General features: G+C 50.5%; 2 protein-coding genes across 5 annotated transcripts; one reads left to right on the top strand and one right to left on the bottom strand.

Annotated features, from left to right (window-relative positions):
• The first annotated feature begins 493 nt into the window (after positions 1-493).
• Positions 494-6,415, top strand: GRHPR (glyoxylate and hydroxypyruvate reductase). Its single transcript, XM_042882836.1, has 9 exons — positions 494-587; positions 673-803; positions 881-953; positions 1,265-1,381; positions 1,925-2,013; positions 2,589-2,693; positions 3,586-3,721; positions 4,042-4,172; positions 6,130-6,415. The coding sequence occupies exons 1-9, from the start codon at positions 511-513 to the stop codon at positions 6,249-6,251; spliced, it is 981 nt and encodes a 326-aa protein (XP_042738770.1). The 5' UTR covers positions 494-510; the 3' UTR covers positions 6,252-6,415.
• An 8,770-nt stretch (positions 6,416-15,185) lies between these two features.
• ZBTB5 (zinc finger and BTB domain containing 5) lies at positions 15,186-25,525 on the bottom strand. 4 transcript variants are annotated; one of them, XM_042882884.1, is made up of 2 exons: positions 25,438-25,525; positions 15,186-18,154 (listed from the first exon to the last, which is right to left on the bottom strand). In XM_042882884.1, the coding sequence occupies exon 2, from the start codon at positions 18,148-18,150 to the stop codon at positions 16,126-16,128; it is 2,025 nt and encodes a 674-aa protein (XP_042738818.1). In that variant the 5' UTR covers positions 18,151-18,154; positions 25,438-25,525; the 3' UTR covers positions 15,186-16,125. The 4 variants fall into 4 exon arrangements, with proteins under 4 accessions (XP_042738818.1, XP_042738821.1, XP_042738817.1 ...); XM_042882887.1 differs by lacking the exon at positions 25,438-25,525 and adding an exon at positions 25,254-25,271; XM_042882883.1 differs by lacking the exon at positions 25,438-25,525 and adding an exon at positions 24,883-25,247.
• Between the last annotated feature and the right edge of the window lie 43 nt (positions 25,526-25,568).

The following is a 25,568-nucleotide window of genomic DNA, read 5'->3' as shown; positions in this document are numbered from 1 at the left end:
CGTACAGATAGACACGTGCGTGAGTGTGTCTGCATGCCTAGTCTGTTCCTCCATCTGCTTACCCTGCTCACCAAGCCATCTGCACCGCAGATCTGCCACAGCTCCCGCAGCCGGGCAGCTCTGCACAGCCTTTCCGCGTGCTCGTCGCAGGCAGCCCGGCTTCGCAGTGACCTTTTGTGATGCGATGGTGTGATGGCCCTGCCGCGGGTCGGAGGGCTCCTAACAGTTACCTGCTCCTCTCCGCGGGCTCTGCCATCAATCGGGAGCAGAGAACTCACGTGCATTTGCACAACCACCACACCACATAAACACAACGTCTGATATTTCTGCCCCCCCGGGATTTGTTTTGCACGGGAAGTTCCGGCCACGGCCCTCTTAACCAAACTCAGCGAGGGCTCCCGCACCGCCGAAGGGAGGAGCCCGCCCGCTCACTCGCTCTCCTAGCCCTCTGCCCGGCCCCCTGTGCTGCCGGGCTCCCCGCGGGCCGTGCGGTGGCGCTGCGGGGCGGCCATGCGCCGGGCCATGGCGGTGTTCGTGACGCGGCGGATCCCGGCCGAGGGAATGCGGGTCCTCTCGGAGGCGGCGGGGTGAGCGCCGGGCCGGGCCGGGCCGGGCCGGGGGAATGTGGGATGCTGGATGAAGTCCGGCCCCGCTGACGGCCGCGTCCCGCAGGTGCCGCGTGCAGCAGTGGGACTCGGAGGAGCCCGTCCCGCGGCGCGAGCTGCTGGCGGGGGTTGCGGGCAAACAGGGGCTGCTCTGCCTCCTGTCCGACCGCATCGACGCCGAGGTGCTGGACGCCGCCGGTGGGTGCGAGGCCCCGGGCCGGGGCTGGGCGGGGGGAGTCGGTGCGCAGCTGTTTTGCAGCGGCGGTATTTTGCAGGGCCGAGCCTGAAAGTCATCAGCACCATGTCCGTGGGGTTCGATCACCTCGCCCTGGACGAGATCAAGAAGCGGTAACCTCGGTGCCGTGCGGCCGCGTCGGGTGCGCGCGGCTTCGTCGCTGCGCCCTTCCCTGTCCGGCCGGGAACGGAGGGCGGGGGGCTGCGGTCCATCCCCTGCACCCCAGAGCTTGGAGCCCAGAGGGGGGTTGTGCCCTTGTGCTGCAGTGAGGCCCCAGCCGGAAGGGCTCGGGAGGGATGGCCTCCCGCGGCTGCATACGCTCCTGTGGGGGGGGGGGGGGGGGGTCTTCCCAGAAGAACAGAGGTTGCATGCTAGAGTCGGCAGCGTTGACGTGGAAGAGCTGAGCCCGGTGCTTTCCTTGCAGGGGGATCCGCGTGGGTTACACCCCTGACGTCCTGACTGATGCCACCGCTGAGCTCTCGGTGGCTCTGCTTCTTGCCACGTGCCGGCGGCTGCCCGAGGCTGTCGCGGAGGTGAAGACGTGAGTGTGTGCTGTGTGCTGGAGCGGGGCTGCAGAGAGTCGGGCACTGTGGGAGAATGCGCCTGAAGCCCGACACATGACATGGGGCTGAAGCTGGTGCTCCACCACGCTGGCACTGAAAGTCGTGCAGGGTAACAGAGCCCACAGCAGTCCTGCATTCAAGGGCTGCTAAAGGGGCAGAAGTGTCCTCCAAGCACTTCTGTGCATGCTGTGGATACATGGGTGATCGGTGGTTGAAAGCCACTCTGTCCTCTCTGGGCTCCTGGGGATGTGGCCAGAGCTGACTGCCCAGCAGTTGTCCCAGGGCTGTGCTCAGCAGCGTCATTTCAGCCAGCCCTGAGGCTGCTGCTGCATACTTGCAGTTAGAGCAGACTCTTGCAGACCACGGGCTTGAAGCAGGGTGCACATCACCCGCCAGTGGCGGTCAAGTTCGCCTTCTACACTGTTGTGGTTCATGATTTTCTTGCCCAAGTCCTGTGTTTTGAGGCAGGTCTTCCACTGCTGGTTTATTAACATCAGTTTCCTTCTCACTCTCTCCACTAGCGGTGGCTGGACAACCTGGAAGCCCTTGTGGATGTGTGGCTATGGACTGTCTGGAAGTACGGTGGGCATCATAGGTCTGGGAAGAATAGGTAAGCGTGTGTCCTGCACCAGGTGTGTGCCCCTGCTGACATCAGGCTGCTTTCAGAGTTTCAGCCAAGGTTTATTCCCTGTGCTCACTTATTTGGAATCTTAGAACAGCAAGGAAGGCTTGGTGGAGCCACTCTGAGCAGCTCTTGATCCATCAGGCATGACTCTTAAAGCTTTTTACTCATTCACATGCATCCACCATACCCAAATGCTACAGCAAACTGGACATTGGCCTCTTGGTTTTCAGTTAAGCAAACAGAAAGCTTGACAAAGTACAGGACCCGTTCAGCTGTTCACTTTGTCAGCAGATTGCTCTTTCTTTCCTCACGTTTTGGCTTGCTGCCTAAAGTGGCTTCAGGTTTGATATCCTAGGGCTGAGCATTCGCTCCCTTGAGGAGCTGCAGAAGGCATCCACCCCACAACAACATGTACCACACAAAGCAGCCTCACAGGAGCAGTCCTGACTAGGCACACTGCAGAGACCCTTGGGCAAGATTTGTGTTCCACGAGCTGCTTGGCTTGCAGCTAAACCATCTGCATGCTGAAGGGTGCACAGCATTTTCTTTCTCGTTTCTAGGGCAGGCAGTTGCCCGCCGTCTGAAGCCATTTGGGGTCAAGAACTTCTTGTACACTGGAAGTCAGCCGAAACCAGAGAATGCTGCAGAGTTTCAAGCTGAGTTTGGTAAGAAAAATGAATGAAACCAACAGTCCTCAACTGCAGGGCAGGAAGCAGCATGTCTGATACAGCTTGGAGATGCCACCTGGAGCACATGAGTCACAGGGGGTGTCAGTGCTCAGCAGAGTGCTCAGTATATCTGGGCTGAACCGCTGCAAAGGTACTAGAGAAGGCTGACGGTTGACCCTGTGAGATACTGCAGTGTGCCCCATCAGGGAGGGTGGGCAGGGACTGATCATTGTTGGTTGCTGATGGCGGATGGTTTGCTGGAAACAAACACAGTCCTTAACTTGTTGCTCTAAAGTGGATGTGACGGTCCAGCAGATCCTGGAGTACCTCAGCTGGCACACAGGACCTCTCTGCAGGCCTGCTGGAGTCCCAAGTCCTGCATCAAGTGCTAATTTTTCAGTCCAAAGCTCGCACATTTCCAGTTTGTAATCTTGTTGCATGGTCATTGCTAGACCTTGTTCTGCTCCTTGTGTTTTCCACTGCTAAGAGGAAGCTGTTGCTCTCTGGCCCAAGAGTGGAAGTTGCATGAGTCAGAGCTTGTAATGTGGAAAGAGATTTAGTGTTGGTATAAACTGTCATGGCAGTACTTTGTTGTGTGAACATGAAAAACAGTCTGAGCTCACCTTTGGGACAGACATCTGAAGTTGTTAGATTTCCCTTTGGATAAATTTTGATGTAAAAACAAAGCACCATAATTGTATCTGTAGCAGCATCTCTGTGCAGTTCATTTCATGTCTGCCTGACCTGTGTCTCTCCATCTGGAGAAAAAGGTTGGCACAGCTTTTGCAGGGCAGCGTTCTCTCCTGGTGTTCCTTATGTGTTAGAAGGGCTGCAGAGGCATCCTGGTGATGGCTGTGAGCAGAGCTGTGATCTGTGTTTCTCCTCCCAGTCCCAGTCACAAAGCTGGCCCAGGAGTCGGACTTCATCATCGTGACGTGTGCTTTGACTCCCGACACCCAGGGAATGTGCAACAAGAATTTCTTCAGCAAGATGAAGAAGACCTCTGTGTTCATCAACACGAGCAGGTGACAGCAGCCCCGTCTTGTGGCAGCCTGCTTGTGGCTGTGGTGGCTGAGCCAGCTGAGGGTGCACCTTGTGAGGCCAGGCAGCGTGTGCAGTCAGCGTGCTGCAGCCAGAAGGGCCGTTTGCCCACCCTGCAGCCCACCCCCTCCTTTGTGAGGGCTCTGGGATCCAGACAGAGTCAGGACGAGTTGACTGTGGGGGACAGGCGCTGTGCCTGCCCAGGGCCCCGTGTCCAGCCCCAGTGGATGGAAGTGCAGATGACCGCAGGGACTTGCTTGACCATGTGGGAGCTGTGCGAGCCCATCTCCCTGTTTTTTTCCAGAGGGGCTGTGGTGAACCAGGAAGATTTGTATGATGCATTGGTCAGTGGCCAAATTGCGGCTGCAGGCCTGGATGTCACAACGCCGGAGCCGCTGCCCACTGATCACCCTCTGCTCAAACTCAGGAACTGTGGTAAGTGATGTGTTTGGCCACCCTGGCCCTGCCCTGCCTCCTCCTGCTTGGGGAGCCACCTCTGCTGTCAAGGCGGAGGACCTGCTGGCTGATTTCCTTGGGGCTTGAAGATGGTGAACAAGAGCTTCAGTGTTTGTGGCAGAAAGGAAAATCATGTATTTAAGCAGCTTCTAGGTAGCAGTTGTGCACTGTGGAGAGCTGTTAAAGACCTCATCAATGCAATCTAAAATAAGCTAGGGAGATATTTCAGTAGTCCAGAAAGCAATTGAGATTGGCGTGTCTTTTAACCTTTTTCAAATGCATTCCATGAGCTGGGCTGAAATTCATAAAGGAATTTAATACGAGCAGGTGCTGCTCTCAGTTACAGGCAAGGCAGACCTAGAGGCAGAAAACAGGCAGAAATGGAACAGAGAGGAAAGAATGGTTTCTAAGCACAGAGTAACTCTGTTTTTTTCCAGCTTTGTTGCTGTTAGCATGGCAGGGTGCTTGTTTCTACCTAGCTGTCAGTGCTTCACCCAGTCAACCTGCTCTGCTCCGAGCCAATGGACAACATCCTGTTGTGCACCCAAGTGCTTGGTTTGGTCATGCTGCAGCCTAAACCTGAAACCCTGTGTGTATGCCTTCATCTGAAGGACCAATATTCTGTGTGAGGGTTCAGAAGGCAGCAAGATGCCTCTGTCAAGGAAGGACATTTTTGGATGAGGAAAAATCTCTTCAGTAAACAAATTTTTGGGAGGTCAGGAAGAAAATGTGGACATGCCCATGTCTGGATGTCCATTTCTGAAATAACAGAATCGCACAGTCATTAAGGTTGGAAAAGACCACTAAGATTACCATGTCCAACCATCAACCCATCCCCACCAAGCCGTATCACTCAGTCCCACATCTCCATTTTGAACACTTGCAGGGAAGGTGACTCTACCGCCTCCCTCAGCAGCCTGTTCCATTAGTTTCTGAGAAGTTTGTCCTAATATCCAACCTGAACCTCCCTTGGCACAACTTGAAGCCACCACCCCTCATCTTGTCATTGTTATCTGGGGGCAGAGCCCAATTCCCACCTCCCACACTCAGCACTGTGTCAGGTATTTGTGTTTCTACATCCCCTAAGGTGCTGACTGTTATAAAACGGACAGAGATTGCAGTGCAGGCTTTTCTCTAACTTGAGCAAGAACCCAGTCATTGCTACTGTTCTAATCATGTGCCATTAAAGCAACTTTGGCATGTTTCTTACCACTCCCACTAAAAGGAGTGGGCTGTGTTTTGCTGGTGACAGAGCAGTGGCACAGGTTGCCCAGAGGGGTTGTGGAGGTCTCCGTCCCCAGAGATCACCAAAAGCTGCCTGGATGTGGGCCTGGACAACCTGCCCTGGGAGTCTGTGCTGCAGCAGGGGTTGGGACAGATGGCCCAGAGGTCCCTGCTGCTCTCACCCATCCTGTGTTTCTGTCACACAGCTTTTTTCTGTCTCTGAGCTTTGTCACACAGGTGGATAAAAGTCCCTGCCCTGACTGTGCCATAGCTCTGCAGTCTGTAGGGGCTGTTTGCCATCACACGTACCTTTCCTGCATACCCAGGAGCCTGCAGGTCCCGATATTCTGAACTGTTCTCGGGCTTCTGCCCCCGTATGCATTGGTTTGTACCTGTAGGAAAGTGGAGATGCTCAGTAGTGAGGCCGCAGAGTGAGAATTTCTGCATGTTTCTCTGTCATCTGCCACAAATTATGTGCAGGAAGCTGAGTACCACATCTGAATACAGAAAGGAGGAGCGCTGCTGCCTGCTGGCCTTCACCCGTAGATGAGTTAGTTTTGTTTGTCAGATGTGTGTGGCAGCAGCATGCTCACTGCCAGCTCCATCAAAGCAGCTAATGGAGTGCCCTCTGCTTGCACACCCCTGGGGCAGTGGGAAGCAGCATGAGGGCAGTGAGCATGCGGCCACGCCGTGACCCTTTCTTTGCCCACAGTGATCCTGCCGCACATTGGGAGTGCCACCTATGCTACACGGAGCACCATGGCAGTGCTGGCTGCTGACAACCTGCTGGCCGGCCTGCGAGGCGAGGCCATGCCCCACGAGCTGCTGCTGTGAGGGCTGCGCCTGCATCGCCACCAGGTCTCCATGAAGGATGCAGCATCAGGGGCCGGCCTGGCGGAGCAGGCAGGTGGGTCCTGCGCCCCTGCTCTGCAGCTGAGGAGTCAACAGTGTCTGCAGCAAGGGAACTGCGCTGTAGCTATTAAAGAGAAGCAGTGACAGTGGTGTGTGCCTTTCACTTGGGAAGGACAGGCCTCCAGGCGCTGGTGTCACGAGTGCCTGTAAGCGGGGCAGGTGAATGCTGGTGCTTTTGGTGAGTGTGAGAATGGCCCCTCAGCTCTGTACTGGAGCTCTCAGCTTTCATCCAGAATCACAGCACCGTGGAATTGTTGAGGTTGGAAAAGACCCTAAGCTCCCCAAGTCAAACCCAGCCCACCCTCACTGTACCACTGACCACATCCCTCAGTGGCAGTCTGCACATCTGCATGTGTTCCTTGAACACATCCAAGGGCAGTGACCCCACCAGCATTTGTCAGTGCTTGATCACCTTGTCTGAGAAGTTTTTCCTGAGAACATCCAACCTGACCCTTCCCTGGCACAACTTGAGGCCGTCGCATCATCCCATCACTGTTACCTGGGAGCAGAGGCCGACCGCCACCTCACCACAATCTCCTTGCAGGTGGTTGTAGAGAGCAGTGTTTCTCCAGAGCCTCCTCCAGCAGGGGGAAGTTCTCCTGCCCTCTGTAATTCCTGCCTCAGTTTTCACCCACACTTGTGATGGCATGTGTTAGTGCAAAAGAAGAAGTGGGCAGGTGTCAAATCTCGGGAGGAGCACTGATGAGCACATTTCAAGGATCTGGGGCTTCACTGTGCTGTAGTCTGTCTCTCCCATACAGGAGAATTGGAATGCTGTTCTGCCCTCAGCAGCACCCTGCCCAAGCTGTGAGTTTATGCTTGGGGAAGTGTACCAAGATGATACCGTTTCCTTCAGAGGAACAAATGGTGTCTGAGACATTGTGTCATTGTGTGGCACTGGAAGGAGGATTTCGACATGCATTTAAAAACAGTCCATTGGAAATCTTTCTCTGAAGGCATGTGTGCTGGGTGTCCACAGGGGCATTTCTCCTTTGCCAGCTGCCACGCAGCTGCAGTGTAGGGCTGCATGGCAGGCAGCACGCTTGCCAGTTTGCCCAACAGGTGCTAAACTGGTCTAGAGAACCTTGAAGGAAGGGCATAAGTGACTTGCAGGTGCTGCTGGCACTCCAGAAAGGATGGCAGAGCTGTTCTACATCCTTTATGTGAGCTGTTTGTCAGTGAGCACACTTGCCTTGCAGCTTGGCTTCAGGGCAGCCAGATGCTGATAGAGCTGAGCTGTGCAAGACACAGCATTTTTGAAGCTCCTAGTTCCAGGGAAATGGGAGTAGACAAAACCTCACTTTAAATGCCCATATGGCGAACTGAGTTTGTGGCCAAGGAGAAGAGTGCTGCAGTTTAACCCCAGAGATCAGCTGAGTACCACCCAGCTGCACACCCACTGCCCTAGGAGGACTGGAGAGAGCATTGGGAAGGGAAAAAGCCATGAGTGCAAGCAGAGCAAGACAGCATGAGACTAGGCCCCAGAAGACAACAGTGCTGTGGGTTCTGCAGCTGGATACTTGGAATTATAGCATCACAGAATTGTTACTGTGGGAATAGACCTCTAAGATCAAAAAGTGCATTCCCTGCATGCAGCCACCTGGTCACTGAGTGCAAAGTGCTGGGGGCCACCAGGGGTTGGTCCTGCCCCAGCTCCGAGTGGGTGCTCTCAGCTGGCCATCTCTGTGACCACATCTTCATCTTCCCCATCTGTGACACACGTATGAGGATGAGAGCGGCTTTGCTTGAATGCTTTTCTTGTACCCATTCATCTGTGCCACTCGGCTCCTTTCTTCCCTGGCCAGTACCCATCAAAGTCCAGCAGCACACTGACCAGGATCTTCTAGATAGCCCATACAGGGAGATTTCGATGTTTAACACTTTGCTGAGGGTGTTTGGTGTTACACTTTGATGCACTGAAATTGCTGTGCACACACCGCACGCTGATGGTGATGACAGCGGGATCTCAGTGCCCATTGCCCACTTCCAGGTGCTGTCTATCACCACCAGCCTCACCAGGCAGATGGGGCAGCTTGAACAGTGGCTGCCAGCTCTTGGCTCTCTGCTCAGAGCTTACATTGCAGCCAGCAACACAGCAGGGTGATCACCCCTTGCCAACACAGCAGCTGGTCCCCATCCTCATGCCACCCTCCAGCCAGCTCCAGGCCTCAGCCATGCACCCACAGGTTGCCCAGAAACAGTCCTGCTCCCATTGCCCAGCCATCCCAGAGGCAGTCTGGGATGGGAATGAACCGTAATGTGCCTCAATTGCTTAATTCGCTCTCTGTTACTGCTCAGCACTGGGACGTGAGTGTGAATGAAAGAGCTCGAGTCTGTAGCTCCAAGACAACTAGGAACTGTTTTCTAAGCCCCCACTCTGCACAGTAATCCCAAATCCCTGCAGAATGAGATGGGAGGGAACGCTGCAGGGTGCTGAGCTAAAAACAAAACCCGAAACCAAGAAAGATGCCTGTGCTTGGGAGTTCTGCTGAGCTCTCCTTGTACGCACAGTGCTGCCATTCTGTCCTGTGGAAGGCCAGATTCTGTGCTTCATTTTCTCTTGATACTCAATGGGCCATACTCTGATAGTAATAGAAGTTACTGCAAGATGTTTGTTAACTAGTTATCAATGCTGGCTAGTTGCAGAAAGACCTGTGCTTCGTGCCCAGAGAGCATTCGATGCGTTTGTCACGTTACCAAGCAAAGCGAATGAGACAGCAGTGTAGCATGAAGAGGCAGGCGTTCCTTGTTGTAGCTCCAGGTGCATGGGTGATTGCTCCACCTGATGAGCGTGCCCAGGAGCAAAGCACATGATATACATGCAGCATTTGTGAAGTTTCACACAATTCCCACCAAGTGTCCCCCTATTCCTAGAATTGCTGTACAGATTAAATACTGCGTGTGCGTGCTGTGTTAAAATAGGGCTCTTCCAAGGGGCCTTTGGTGGTCGTGAGTTTCACTGGGAGGTGCAAAATGTCGTGGATTAAGTGGGTCAGGCCCCATATTTGATCAAGAAATTGTGCACAAAAGAACAGTGCTTGACTAATTATCACGTTGACCTTGTTACAGTGCCTGTATTATCAACCCCGGGGGAGGGAGGCCTCTGCCCAAACCTCTACCTGACAGGGAATTGTTTGTAGCTATTGGAAAACAGAAAGAAAATGTTTCTGGGCACTTCGGTGGGTGGAAACTTCCTAGAAATCATCAGGATTTATTTGAACACTGAAAACCTTTGCTGTGTCAGATGAAAAAGCGTCTGCGAGTTTGTTGGCCTGCATGAATGCTCCTGGCATCGGTGCAGTTACTGCCATACTTCAGGACTCTGACAGAGTTATTCAAAGCTCAGTGTGATCCCTCAGGAGACGAGGAACAGTTCAGTGCAAGAGAGCTGCTATACAAACCCGAGCACCAATTCCCCACGTGTGCCAAGGAGCACTGATAGAGCTGCACAGGAGACTGCCTGAGTAGGAGAAGCACTTTTCAGGTGTTGTGCCATGGGGTCTCCTCAAGAGCAGCACTTTCCACAGCCGTGGATCATTTTGCTCTGGCAGCCATGCAAATTGTCACTCTGTCCTTTTAATAAAAATATTTTGCTTTCTAAAAGTGCTTCCAAGCTGCCAGTTAGAAAACGCTAGCCCTGTCCTCCACCCCTGTCTGAATCCCCTGGACAGGTATGAGCACAACTGGCCAGAGACGAACTTGAAAAAAAAGAAAGTCAGGTTTTACCTGCATTTCACTGGAAAGTAGCAGCACCTTCCAGCAAATCCTCCTACAGCTCTGTGCTACCTCTGAAGAGCCCTCCCAACCTCCTCTGGGACAAAGCTGAGGTTTTTCCCCAGTGCTTCACAAAGTGATGGTGTTCCCTGGCCCTCCTCAGCACTACTTTCTCTTTGCCCATCAAACCTAAAGCTGTTGTATCACACAACAGTTCAGGCTCCTCAGCATCGATAGATTTCGAAAAGCAAGCTACCACGCCAGCCTTCAGTCCTGCAGGCTCAAATACCTCAGCTGCCTCCTGCTGTAAGCCGGGAAGGTCATGGATGGGCATTCAATGCTGCTACCAAAAATAATCTTGCTGTTACCCAGCCACTTATTCTCGGTCCGTTGCCAGGAGGGGACTCCATCAGGGATATGATCCAGCTGAAAATAATGTGAAACGTTTCTATGGGAAAGGGGGGATACGTGCAGAATCCAAAAGCTTTCAAGTGATCCCTTTGCCAACTTTCCATTTGAGGAAGGAGATCCAGGCAACACATCCCCCCACCTCAATGCTGTGGCAGGAGCAAGGAGCCCTGGCAGCCCACTGGCTGGTAGTAGGGCATCTAAAACAAGTTGCAGGAGCATCCCTGATGTTGCCTCCAGAGCACAGAGGCAGGCAGAAGAGAGCCCAGCTTTGAGCAGTGCAGCCATGTGAGCCAGGGGGAGCAGCTCACAATGAATGGATGGGAGACCACCATCCTGCAGGACCCCTGCTGGCTCAAGTACTGCCCCACTGCTCGTTGGTTAAATATGTGCCCTCTCAAATGGCAAATGCAGGCCTGCTGTGAGCACTGGAGCACCGTGCCCCATCTGACAAGAATGTTTGCCTGCATTCTGATTCTGCACTGCTACGTTTTGCAGTAAGAACCCAACCTGATAACACACGAATGTTGTTCTGTCAATCCACTGGCAAATGCACCAGGATAACAAGCAAAGCAAGCAGAACACAGCAGCACAGAAATGATTTTTGGAGGTTTCACAGTGCTAAGGTGCTGACATCTTCAGGCAGGACCTCACTGGAAAGTTTTGAACAAAAGTCAGGGTGATATTTGGCCACTTCATCAGGCATGGAGGTGAGAAGCTCCGCATTTTGCAGTTCGGGACGGCGAAGTGGAGCTGCTGTTCTGAGATGCTGCTGCACATTGGAAGACAGGGCGAGCAGCAAGCCAGCTGCACTCCTGCATGTGCTCCTCCAGAAGCGCTGGGTGGGGATGAAGAAATAAAATGAGGTTGCTACTTTCAAGGATGCTCCAAATACAACCCTTTGTTTAAGAAAGGAGTCCTCCCACACGAGGTCTGATACTTCACAGCATGAAAGTTTATTATTAAAAAATAGACAAGATGTACAGTTTAATATGTTTACCTGCTCAACATTAGCTCCTAATTAACCTCCTTACTCACACCGCTTCTTTACTCCTACCTGCTGTAGGATTTCAGAAGCACTGTAGGAAACAGTGAAAAAAATAATAGAAAAATCCCCAACAAACTGGTAGAAATGCAAGGAGGATAAATAATCAGCCAGAATGCTACTGATAAGGCGCGACAAGAGAAGATTAAGGTACAGAATTCTACATTTTACTGATGTTCCAGTGGTTAGCATACCTCAGTGCTTTCGGTCCCTTTACACCACATTACCAAACTGCACGTGGCACATCCTGCTCCGTTTAGAAACGCGGCACATTTCTGCACGTCCTCGAAGACCATGGGCTGGGAGTACAGCCACTGAGTAAGGGAGTTCAGCCAATCACTCGTGGTGTTTCCACGCCCCTCCTTACCTGGGCTGCTCAAGGTGCCAATGACACGTGGGCAGACATGTGGCAATCTTCTCCACACGGAGAGGTGTCCCCACATGTTCCCCCTTCAGCTTACTGCTGCTGCACATATAAACCAAATGCAGAAAGCTTCCTGTGTTTCCTTTGGTCTGACAACGTCTGGTTTGGAAGCCTCGATGGTGTTTGTAACTCATCCTCTTCAATGACTGTCGGGACTCTGGAGGAGGATTTTATTTTGCTTACTCTGATGGAAATCCAAAACGTTTAAGATTATTCGCTAAGGAGCACAAACTCCTTAAGACTGCTGAGTACCATAACAGAGGATACATTTACTACCCACAGAATTTAAAAAGAAAAAAGAGAAAGCTTGAAAATACATTTAAATTAATAGCAATCAGTTCCTCTGTGACATCAAACATCTGCATCCCCGGGCAGAATGATGCACTGAAGCCCCGATCCAGCTCCTTCGTGGTAGAACAACATTTGTCAGCAGAAGTGCTCCAAAACGTCTCGCAGAAACCCAGGACGTGAAAGCTGGCAGTCCACGTGCACCTTTAGCAAGGGAAAGAGACTGCAAATGCTATTAGTTACAATGGCATCAAAGGGGAGAAAGTTATAACACTCATGTGGTTGTCTTGAGGAATAAAGGTTGCTCAATTTCTGCTTTACAAAGTGTACAGTGCTACTTTTTTTAAGTTAAGTGTATGCTAGGGATTTTTTCGTTGTTGGAAAGAAAATTTATGACACTACTTCAAAAGAAAGACTGGATTTGATAGCTACACCTTACATAGAGATGTAAGTAAACACGGAAAACGAGGCTCCATCCCTGCGTTCTGCTCCGAGGGATAATCTGCTGCTGAGGGGAAGTGAGTGTGCAGGAGGGGAAATTAAAGCCTGCAGCTGAAGGGTGCCAAAGAAGAACGGTGAGCACGGGCAGTGGCACGGACCGGACTGACCACGGCCGTGTCTGGAAGCAGCAAGAGCCTATTTTACGCACTAAAAACCACCATCACTAACTCCCTCTCGTTGAAAACAACAAAGCAGACAAAGACAAGCTCTTTCCAGACTTTTGTGTGTATGGAACTTTAAGATAGGAAATACAAATTGGTTAAAATACTGCTAAGAATAGCACAAACAAGAAACATACTTCACTTATCACTTAATACAAGTTTCTACAGAAAAATATTGGTGAAACATCCAGATCTTGCAGTATTCCAAGTATATATACATCCGGATAGGTAAGTCCAAAATTTACTTTTTTCTTGGATTTAATTTAAGCACCTTCATTACACAGTGTTTTTTACTACAAAACAAGCAAACATACATTCAGAACCCTAAACTATTTTCATAATTAGCATACTTTAAAGCATTCTATGTCAAACAGATGCATCCAAAGTTGGTTTTCTTTTCAAGATACGCAATCTGCCTTAGCTGGAGCAAACAGCTCCCTGCATTACTGTTCACACCTAATGCAGCAACTTGATTTCTGCAGGTTATTTATTTAAATGCTTTCACTTTTACAAAATATTTTAGAAAAAAAAAAAAAAAAAAAAAGGAAATTTGCACTTCAGTTTCTCATTCTTGAAATATGTTACTTCATGAACGTGTGGAGGACAACTTCCCAGCCCAGGCATTAGGCAAACCAAGCAGCAGTAAAGCATTACTGGAGCTTGTGCTCTCTAACGCAGAGGAGCTCCTTCAAGAGGTTCAGACTGCAGGCAGCCTGCACTGTGGTGACCATGCCCTGGTTGAGTCCATGGTCTTGAGGAATACGGACCTGGAGAACAGCAGGTCTCTGAACTTCAGGAGAGCAAAATTCCGGCTAATTAAGGAATTACTGGATGAGATCCTCTGGGAAGCTGTCCTGGGAGGGGAAAGGAACAAAACAGAGCTGTCAGCTCTCTAAGAATACGTTTCTGAGAGCGCAAGATCTCTCCATCCCCAAGTACAAGAAATCAAGCAGAGGAGGCAGGAAACTGACGTGGTTGTGCAAGGACCCGCTGGTCAAACTGAGGGAAAAAAAAGGAATGCAAAAGCTGTGGAAGCAGGGACGTGTGGCCTGGGAAGAACACGGGGATGCTGTCAGGATGTGCAGGGATGGGATCAGAAAAGCCAAGGCACAGCTGAACTGCACTTGGCAAGGGATGTGAACATTAGCAAGAGGGGTACATAGGTCAGAAGAGACAGGCCAAGGAGAGGGCATCTCCTCTGAATAACGAGAAGGGAGAAATGCCTACAACTGAGATGGAAGAGGCTGAGGTAATCAGTGAGTTCTTGGCCTGTCCACTGGCAGCCAGGCTTCCCGTGTCTCTCATATCTGTGCACCTTCACATCCCTGAGCCGCCGGGCAGCAGCTGGGGGGACAAAATTCCTCCTGCTGTAAGAGAAAAGCAAGTACAAGACCACATGATGACACTGAACACGTACAGGTCCATGTGGCCGGATGACAGGCACCCCAGGGTTCTGAAGGAGCTGTGTGATGTGGTTGCTGAGACACTCTCCATCGTATTTGAAAAGTCAAGGCTGTCAGGTGAAATCCCGGGTGATTGGTGACTCATTTTTTAAGGATCAAAAGGAAGACTGGGGGGAATTAGAAGCTGGTGAGCCTTACAGCTGTGCCTGGGAAGATCATGCAACAGATCCTCCTGAAAGCTATATTAAGGCACAGGCCAGAAAAGGAGGTGATCTGAAACAGCCAGCATGGCTTCAACAAGGGCAGACTGTGCCTGGACCACTCTGGATGACGGAGTGACAGAAAAAGTGAACAGGGAAAGACTGATGCCTGGACTTCTGGAATGCCTGACAGGGTCCTTCACCACATCCCTATCTCTGAAGTAGATCCTGAAGGGTGGACTATATCGTGGATAAGGAATCGGCTGGATGTCACAGCCAAGGGCTGCGGTCCACTGCTCTGCGTCCAGCTGGAGGCCGGTCGCGAGGGGCGTTCCCCAGGGATCCATCTTTGGACCGCTGCTTTTAACGTCTATTTCAAAGACCTGGACACTGGGATTGAGGGCACCCTCAGCACACGTGCTGATGACACCAAGCTCAGCAGTGCAGTTGGCACAACAGAAGGAAGGGATGCCATCTAAAAGGACCTGAACAAGCTTGAGATCGGGGCCCATGTGAACCTAATGAGGTTCGACAAGGTCAAGTGCAAGATGCTGCACAACGATAGGGGCAATCTCAAGGACACATACAGACTGGGAGAAGAACTCCTTGAGAGCAGCCCTGTGGAGAAGGACTTGGGCTCCTGGTAGGCAGGACGTTGGGCATGAGCCAGCAGTGTGTGCCTGCAGCCCAGACAGACAGCTGTATCCTGGGCTGCAGCAACACGGGGGTGGCAGCAGGGCAGGGAGGGGACTGTCCCCCTCTGCTCTGCCTTTGTGAGGCCCCAGCCAGAGTATTGTATTTGGGTCTGTGGCCCCCAGTAGAAGACAAAGAGCAGGTGGAGTGGGTCCAGAGAAGGCCACGAAGATACTGGAGGGCTGGAGAACTTCTCTGACAAAGACAGGCTGAGAGCTGGGATTGTTCAGCCTAAAGAAAAGTCTCCAGAGAGATCTCACTGCAGCCTTCCAATACCTGGAGAGCCCTGCAGGAAACCTTGGGAGGGGCTTTTCCTCAGGGAGTGTAATGGTAGGACATGGAGTAATGGCTTTACACTAAAAGAGAGTAGGTTTAGATTAAATATGAGGAAGAAAATTTTCACTATCAAGGGTAGTGAGGCACTGGAACAGGCTGCCCACAGAAGTTCTGGATGCCCCATTTGTGGAGGCTGGGTGGGGCTCTAGGCAACCTGATCAAGTGGGTGGCAACCCTGCCCACGGCAAGGAGGTTGGAACTCGATGATCTTTAAGGTCCCTTCCAACTCATGCCATTCCATTATTCTGTGAGACAATTACACTCTCACTCCCTCCACCCCTCTGTTTTGCAAAGGAAATTCGATGTAGGGACCGTATCCCCATTGAGCCCCAAGCCTGCATGTACATAACAATAATGTTTTACATACCTACAGACTTCTGAGGACCTCAAAGTTATTTGCTAACAGTTGTCTAATCCTCACAACACCCCTGTGAGGTAGGTATGGTATTATCCCCAATTTATAGAATCAAGACTTCAGCGTGTGGCACAACCACACACAACTGTTCACAGACCTACGAAAGCAGCTTCTTAGCTTGAGCAAAATAGTGTTAATGCTCCTGCAGTGCTTCAGAGAGTTAAGAGTTTGTACTGGCACTCTCATTCAGGCTGGGAGGTGCAAGCAGTTAAAGCAAAGTGCTAGGTAGGTTGCTACTCTGCCACCTCAGGCAGGTTGTTTTGGAATGTTTGTAAAGGTGGCTGGACTGACTGAACCGTTTGCCACACTTCAGGCAGGCATAAGGCTTTTCTCCTGTGTGCACACGGATATGTTTCTTACAGTCCGTCAAGGTCAAAAAAGTCTTGCAGCAGATCTTACATGCATATTTGCGTGCACCTTCTACAACCAAGACATTGTGCTCAGATAAGGCTTTCTTGCATTTCGAAAGAACATCTGCAGACGCCCGTGTCAACTGCGGAGGACCAGGCTGCGAAGGATGCCCATTCTCAAAAGAAGTGGTGCCATTGATGATCAGCTGGGAACCAGGCGAGTTATCCTGCAGCTGGGAGCTCCTGACGGAGGTTACAACAGGCATTTTGGGGGCTATGCGGCGGTAGCCAGGAAAGCTACTGGCTCCCCCTCTTACAGAGCCTATCATCGCCCTCGACAGAGAATGCAGGCCCAAGCCTGACCTTGGAAAGTCCATACCAAACTGTTCCGCAGCCCGGTACCCAGAAGTCTGTACACAGGGAAGACCCATCACATCCTGCATTGGTCTAACAAAATGGGATTCCGCAGGCTCACTGAAGGGATTCTCAACATGAGAGACTGTGGCAGACGAGTGACCGCCAGCGGGCCCTGACTCTGGACTCATCAGGAAAGAAGCATCACTGTCCATTCTACAGTCACTCGTTGTATTTGGAATGTTGTCATCAGTAGTTTGACTAGCACCATAGCTGCCACCTCTGCCTTTATTCAGAAAATTGGAGATACTGAAAGTAGACTTGTGTTCCAGGTTATTTGACACCTCCATAATATGGATATCTCCTACCCGGTCTGTAGTAGACTGCGGATCAGAAAAGCTACGATCGCTGCTCTCAGGACTCAGCTCTATCTTCTCTGCACTCACAACTCCTCCTTCCACTTCAACAGACTCGCTGCCTTCTGCTTGGGAAGTGACGTCACTCACCTCATCCTGAGGCTCCGGGGAACTCAAGGGCTCAGATTTAACCACCACCCTCATGTGCTCTTTTTCATTTATGCTGACCTCTGGATTGTCACATGGGAAGTTGTTTTTCTCAGACGCGGCCTCCTGGTCAAAGCTGGTTTCCACTTGTGTTGCCTGTGATGCCATGGACATCTGTGAAATATTTCCTCCGCTGTTGTCGGACTGGCTGGGCACTTGAGTATCTTCCTGAGCACCGAAAGACTGGTCAAACATAATATTATTGTCCTCCTGGTTATCAGCGACAGCATCAGCCTTAGAGTTGTCCACTATCTTCAGTGAATCTGGTGAGAAGAAATCTTCCCGTGAATGAACAACCGACTGCCCACTCTCTGCAGCCACGTCAGAAACAGCCTCATCTATGGCAGGCCTCATTCGCTGCCTGGCCCGATCTTCAGAGGACTGTTTACGCTTGTGGAGACGGCGAATAGGAAAAGCGGAGCGCTGCTCTATGTTGCTTCTCATGGTGGAGCTCATGGCGCTCGGCTGCTCCTCTGAGCTCTGAGTGGAATTCAACGCGGAGCTCACAATGCTCAGCCCAAGCTGCTGAAGCATGAAAGACCTCTGAATGCGTGCATTCTGCTCTTGAACCCTGTCACTGGGCGGAGACATCGGCAGCGTCCTGGTAGTAAGGTAGTGCTTGCATGCTTTAACAACGGAGTTCAAATGCAAGTGAGATGCAGCCAGCAAGATATCCATAACGTTGCTCTCTCCGAGCATAAGTGTGGAAGTGTACATCATGTCTATGAGGGCAGCAAAAGCTTCTGCTGTCACCACTTCGCTATCCAGCTGAATCATATTCATGGTTTGATCTCCTTCTGCTACAGTGAAGAGAGCTCGGAAGTGTGTACTACATGCTGCTAAAACGGAGCGATGGGCTTTGAAATGCCTGTTTCCCACCACAATGACACAGTCACAAAGTTGGCCATGAAGTCTCTGGTAGTTGAGCTGCTGAAAGATTTGCTCAAAGTGTCCCGGAAAATCCATGATCCTATAAAACAGAAGAGACAATAATATTAAAAACAGCTGAGGTTCTACCTAAGTCACAGAGGGACTGGGTTTAAAAATGAAAGATGATGGCTAAAAGGCAGATGCACAGTAACCAATTCATCAACTGCCAGACCACTGCTGTATCAGAACTAGCCATCTCCCAAAGGAACACATGGGAGAGAAAAACAGACTGTCATGGAGCTAACGGCACAACAGCTACCCCAGTGCCAGACTTGTCGTGGGCAGCTCCACTGCAAGCTGCGCAACGCCATTCATCCTCCTGTTAACTGCTGTCCAAACTGTAAGATATTCTTCAGTAAAATATTTAATCCTGGTTTAATTAAAAGAACAAAACAACAACAAAAAAACCTGTAATCATTAGGTCATGCAAAATGTGACAAAGCACCCCCTGCTTCCCAGCTGTCAGACTGGAGAAAAACATCAAGCTGATGTTCCCAAGCCAAAGGTGCAGCTGCACTCACCTGCCTACCACTTCTCCACGGCACACAACACACACCACAGCTACGAGCCTGAGGAAGATTTCGCCATGTACTGCACTACACTGGGAACCCTGCTCCCTGACAAAAAGAATGGAGCTTTATGGAAACACAGAAAAGCGGGAATTCCTGCCAGCAGAAGTCAGAGATGGCTGAGAAGCATTTGCCTCAGACCTTAATTGGTTCCTAGGTATTTTAAAAGGTGAAGGAAATTGCATTTTATGCCTTCCAACAGTGCTGAGGGTCCAGCCTTACTGAGGCATCAAAAATCCCTTAGTTCAGCAACACAAAGGCTACGATGTCTGAATGCCCCAAGTAAGCAGTGTAATGAGATTAAATAAGTACTCTGTCAATCTCCCTTATCCCTGTAGATTAAGATATGTAATAAAATGGAAGAGTTTGAAACAAAACTGTTTTTTTTAAGATGCAGTTATACAGATAGCAAGTGATTTTATCTCTCTCTCACTACAAATGTTTGAAAGTAAAGCGGGGCATCTTCAAACAGAAACGGTACCAGGACAGAAAGATTTTAGAATGGCACAGCTTTTATTTCTGCACATTTTCTCTAAGAGAAGTGTAACACGTGGAAAAGTGAGGAAATCCTTTCTGCATTCTTTCTGAATAGCAGAGGAACCAGGCAGCAGACCCTGAAACTTAGTGACATCAGGCAACGAGAAAAAAGGATCATAGAGGGAATGCAAAAAGAGCTACAAGCCCCAGGGGCAGAATACAACATTTGTAGAGGACACTGCTGCTCTAGCAACCAGTGCTGCCAAACAGCCATCTGCCTTCGCACATCAGGATAAACTAATGGCCTGCTTTGTTCCATCCACCACCATGCTACGACTTCCTCTTCTGCAGCCTGGAGGAAGGCTTCTCTGGAAAGTCAAAAATGGACTGCTAAACACCTCCTTATTTGTCTTCTTTGCTTGCTTCTGAGATGGGCCAGGTGTTACACCAGAGAGAACACTCTGCCCATGGCTTCAGGAGTTAAAAACAAGATCTAGGGAGAGTTTAGGAAGAGGAGGAGAAGCAGACAGGGAGGCCCTGCAATTGCCCCAACACCAAAGAAATTATTTCTCCCTCTCCCTGTAGGGAGAGGTCTTGCACAAGATTCGTTTGAAAAGCAGAAAGCTAAGTTTGAGTCATATACATATTAAATATCATACACATATAGTACGGTGTGAGATATGGACTACCTCAGATTAATAAATATATGCAAAGTATCTAAGTCAATAGCAAATGTTTCTGATAGGTCTATTTCTGGCATACACGGTCCTGAGGTCTCAGTCAGACCTCAACTTTCAGCAAAACCTGGCCACAGAGACTCCCCTGAAGCACTCACGGGCAGCACACCCTCTTCATTCCACTCAGAACAACTCCAAGCACTACACATCTCTGCAGATACCAACACAAACGATTCCATGATCCTACAGTCCCAAGATTCTATGACTGAGTCAGGTATCCCATCAGTGTACCAACGTCTATCCAGATTTAGGACGTGGATGCTTCCGACTGCGAGAAATGGATCCAGCAGCCAGTTTCTGCAGCCTTCATGAAGCTCACAGACAGCTTCCAGTTCACTTTCTAGGGACTCAGGGAATGTTGGATGAATGTTACTGCTGAATCACATTTCTAGAATCATATCATAGGACCAAAGAATGGTTTGGGTTGGAAGGAACCCTTAAGATTATCCAGTTCCAACCCCCTGCTATAGGCACTAATACTCCCCTGGGCAGCCTGTACCAGTCAGTGGTCCACCACCCTCATAGGAAATAATTTCTTTCAAATATCCAGTCCAAATCTACTCTCTTTTAAACTAGTGCTCCTTGTCCTGCCAATTCCCTCCTGACAGTGTCCCTCTTCAGCTCTCAGGTGTCAGCACCCAGCAAGAGTTTTTGGTTTAACAGTGTGTGATGTCACCAGGCAATGGATGCAACCTCACGGCCCTCCACTGCACACACTGAGTCATGGCAGAGCCTAGCCCAACTCAGCTTGTACCTGGCCTCTGGCTGAGTGTGTCTGTGAGGTATGAACCTATTGAGATGTTCTTGGGTTGTGCTGTGTGCCTCTGGCAGATGTTCTCAGTTCTCAGCCCACCCCCACAGCATCGCCTGTGTCTCACCAGTGCTGCCTGACTCAGGCAGCCAGGACTCACAGTGTGCTCAAGGTAGTGGAGGAGTTTCCAACCTCCCTGCCATGAGCTGCTCGTGTCCCAACAGACAAGGCTGTCCAGGGCCCACCCAGCCTGGTTTTGGGCACTTGCAGTGACAGGACACCCACAGCTTCTCTGCACAGCCTGAGCCAGGGCCTCACTACCCTATGAGTAATGTTCTCTTAATACATAACCTAAATCTCCACTCGTTCAGCTTAAACACCTTGTCCTACCATTACCCTCTCTGCAGAGGAGTCAAAGTCAGCTTCCCTGTGGGGCCCTGGAACTGGAAGGTAACAGCAAAGTCTCCCTTCAGCCTTCCCTTCTCCAGGCTGAACAGGACCAGCTCCCTCAGCCCTTCACTGCAGGAGAAGTGCTCAACCCCCTTCGTGGCCCTCCTCTGGGCCTGCTCCAACAGCTCCGCATCCTTGCTGTGCTGGGGGCCCCGGGCCTGGACACGGTGCTGCAGAGGGGGCCTCAGCAGGGCGGAGCAGAGGGAACAGTGCCCTCCCTGCCCTGCTGCCACCCCCTGCAGCCCAGGATACAGCCGGCTGTCTGGGCCGCAAGCACACACACACTGCTGGCTCATGCCCAACTTTCCGCCCACCACAGCACCCAACTCACCTGCAGGGCTGCTCTCAATCAGTTAATTGCCTAGACTGTATTCCTGTTTGTGATTACCCTGATCCAGGGGCACCACTTCGATAGGTACACCTGAAATACACAATTAAAAGCTAGACCAAAAAAAAAGCTTGGGGTTTTTTGGTTTGTTTGTTTGTTTTTTTCCATCATATAAACAAAGGATATTTGCATCTCTGAGCCCATTCACAAAAAATTACATATTTAGGTGCTTTTGCTATTCTAAAGTGCCAAACCTGCAGGAATTCCTAGAAGAAAGCCAATACTTGAAAGTGTGCCAATACAGTATTAATAACTGTTGAGCAATTAGCTTAAAATCACGTTTTACAAAACATTACCACAGAATTGTGCCGTGTTTAACCACTGCTACAATTAAAGCATCTCTGAAAAAGCTTTTGCAAAGTCTGAAGCACAAATCTGGATCTACACAGGAATAACTGGTAACAGCAGTTAGCCCCCCATGGGCAGTCATGCTTTTCGAATAAAAATAAGAAAATCAGGCTGGCTGGACAGTAGTAAACTGGACACAGAAAGAAATGGAAACCCTAAGTTTCTTCAACATTTTGAGCAAGTTTGACCACTTTGAAGCATGACTCACTCTCTGACCTAATGGCATTTCCAAACTGTGGGAAAAAGGGGATCTTTACTTAGCAGTAGCTTAAATGAATTCCGGCCTTGTTCTGTACAACTAAAGCAGCCACCATGTTACCTTCACATCAGCACCAATATGCCAAACGCCTGCCGTGAAAAGCATTCTTTGTGTGTGAAAATGACAGAGAAAAACATCAGCAAGTAACAATCCTGATGACTGACAGTTTAACTCAGAGCAGCTCATTTAAGTTTTTGCTCTGCCAGATGTTACACATCGCTCATCTCACAGCGTTTGTCTCCATACAATCAGGGAGGATGAATTACCACTTGCCTAAGAATCAGAAAACTGCACTTCAAAAGCTGCTGCTGACTGCACCCACCTTCCAGAGAAGAGTTTACAATATCATATTCTCTCACCATTTGGAAAGTATTAAAAACCCATACTGCAATCTATAGCAACACTAGCCTCTCAATAAGCAGCAACAGCCTAGCCTTGTCAGCTGCAAAGAGCAGCTCTAAATGGAACACCTGAAAGCTTTCTAAAAAATGCTAGGTATTTCTTAGACACTCTTGATTATCCAGAAGAACTGATAGCATCTTGATGGCAGGGTGTGAAAGCCGTCATGGTTTTCTTCACCACTTCCCAGCTCTGCGATGCACATTCCAGTCTCTGGACCCTAGGGTGCATCATCACACTTCAGCAGAAGGCTCAGTAAGAGAACAGAACGTGGCTGTGCTCTGATATCCTATCTGCCACAAAGGCTGTGTCTCTGCAGCTCCTCAGCACACACACACTGCTGCACAGACAGTGCAACAGACCTCTCAACAGACTAAACAGTACTTCTTTCAGACTACTGCTCCAGCTACAAGGTCAGTACCACTGACTTAAAGACAACAGTTTCTTTAAAAGTTACAAAAGCAAGGTTCCAGGAAATCAATAAAGAAGAAAAGATGGATTCTACTTCTGGTCTTCAGTACAGGAAGCCAGAAAACTGTATCAAGATATGAGAAAACAAACTTCCCAACAACACAAAGGCTTTGTAGGAGTGACACAATGACACACTTTAACAAAACTAGTATCATCATCATCATTAGTTGATTTTTTTTATGCAGGGGACAGCAGGGAAGGCTGCTGCACAAAACTGGCAACAATGCCATGTAAAGGCATGGAAAGATAAACTACCATCAGTGAGAATCTGAATGTACAGTTACCAGCTCGGGCAACCTTCCTCCTGCTTCACGACTCCGTGGCAGCACGCACCAGGAATCGCCCTGCTCTCAGAGAACGGCCATTGAGAAGAAAGCTCGGTTGCCACCTTCTCCACGCAGGAATCTCGGTTCTCTGCACGGGAATTACAAACAACGGGCAGAACCAGAGAGCTGCACGGAGCACCAAGGGTGAAAGCAGGCACAGGCAGCTCAGCATCACCATCACATCTGCTCGCTCAGTATGATGATTCTAATGCCAGCTCCTCCAGTTCGCTATTTACTGAAAGTTTTTAAACAAACTCTGCCCTACCTCCCTGATGATTCTCACAGTGCCTTTGTGAAAGGCTTAAAACACTTGGTAGAATTAGAAACTAGTTTCAATTGCTAAAGAAAACTGTTTTTGCCATGGAAAACTGTTTTTGCCATGTATCAGAATAATAAAAACTACTTGTCATCTCCACAAAGGCTGCCTTAGTATCTTCTCTTCAACCTAAGGATGTAACTGTATCCACATAACTGATCCAACCAAAGGCTGCTGGATTTTATCTGAGAATGGCTGAATTATCTGCTTATGGTTTTCCAAAACTCACTTAAAAAACTCTAACCATGTCATTCCACCTACAGAAGGAAGTCAGTCTACACGAATGACTTACAAGGCTCCGTGTATTTTATGACTGCTGTTCCAAAAGTAATGCCTTCTATTTTATTGTGTTGACCCAGAACACTGTAACTGGATGTTGGTGGGATGGCAGCAGAGGTTGAACCTTCACACCAACATTCTGTTACAGCCATGTGACAGGTGGCAGGTAGAGGGGCAGTCTGACAAAATGGCAACTAACATGGAAGCGCATATGAAGCAGAAATGTACCGCTGAATTCCTCCATACAGAAAAACCAGCACCCAACGACATTCATCAACACTTGCTGAACTTTTATGGAGATCAAAGAGAGGGTGTGAGCACAGTGAGGTGATGGATGATGTGTTTCAGCAGTGGTGACACCTGTCACCTCCACTGGTGCAGATTTAGATGAGGGTGGCATGTGAGTCCTTGCTCAGCACGGGAGAGAATGACTTGCTAATGGTGGTGAGAGTGTTGAAAAATGGTGTTTGGTAACGGCCAAACCAAAGTGATCTATCTGTTGTAGTTTCCATGGAAATAAACAGGAGGCATTACTTTCAGAGCAACCTACGCAGCACACATGATGATGTGAAATGGAAATATTTTATTAAATAACAATTGTCATAATTTTCATGTGCGGATGCTGAATTAAAGTCCTTCTGAACAATTCCAAAAGGGCAGAGGAAGAAATTAAGCACATCCAGTCAGCTCCAAGACAGAACTGCATGCTGTGCTTAATACAGACATCAGTGCCGACTGACCTTTCTCCTGTAAGAGACAGATTTACAGCACAGTGCCACAGCAGCAGAATGGCTCCCAGCTTATCCACCGCACGGGTCTGTCAGCGTGAGACACAACCCACCAGCTGTGAGGTGCCTGTAACAGATGCCCCGTGCCGTTCGCCAGAAACGCCAGGTAGGGAGGGAGCTGCCGTGTGCTATCAGTGCAGTCAGTACCTCCCTCCCAAGCGCCATCCTCCACAGCACAGCTACGACAAGCAACGCAGTAACTACACCAACGTGAGACAGGAAGGCCTGCTCTCTCGCACTCCACCTCAGGATCCGCTTCCCCGCGGTCCAGGCCGTCACACGAACTCCGGGGAACGGCTGCTGTCTGCAGACGGCTCCCATACACGTCAAGGCTGCACGCCAGGAGTCCCTTACGTTCCCCCCCCTCCCGTTAAAACATCCCGGCGCTGCATCCCTCCCTCAGAAGACCGCTCCTGCGCACCGCCGCCGTTACAGACCCGAACAGCTCTGCTCCAGGCTCCACTTCCGGCGCCGGTAAAGCGATGCTTGCGGCGGAGCCGGGCCGGACACCGGCAGCCCGCAGAAGACCCCAGCAGCGGGAATTCCCGCAGACGGCAGCCCCGGCCCTGCTCCCAGCTCACCGTCCGCACGGGCCCTGCGCGCACCAAACCCGCCGCGCGCTGACTCTCTGTCTGGGGGCGGAGCCGGGGGCGGAGCCGCGCCCGGCGCACGCGCGTGAGGCCAGCCGCGCCCCGCCCCGCGCGCCACCGCCCCGCGAGCCCCCAGCTGCCCCCCCACCCCGCCTCTCGCAGGCAACCCGCTCACCCGCGATCCCCGCCCCCAGCCGCTGCCTCCGCACGGCTTGTGGGAAGGGGAGCAGCGGCGCACTGGGCGGCGGGAAGGGCCGGGCGCGGCCCTGCTCCTCGGCCCTGCGGCCCCGTAGCCCGCTCCCGTGA

The sequence above is a fragment of the Lagopus leucura genome, unplaced genomic scaffold (genome assembly GCF_019238085.1).
Source record: "Lagopus leucura isolate 7727_CA_CO unplaced genomic scaffold, USGS_WTPT01 Super-Scaffold_100036, whole genome shotgun sequence".
Classification (NCBI taxonomy): domain Eukaryota; kingdom Metazoa; phylum Chordata; class Aves; order Galliformes; family Phasianidae; genus Lagopus; species Lagopus leucura.
Note: the sequence above shows the minus strand (reverse complement) of the source record. Positions and strands in the feature narration are given on the sequence as shown.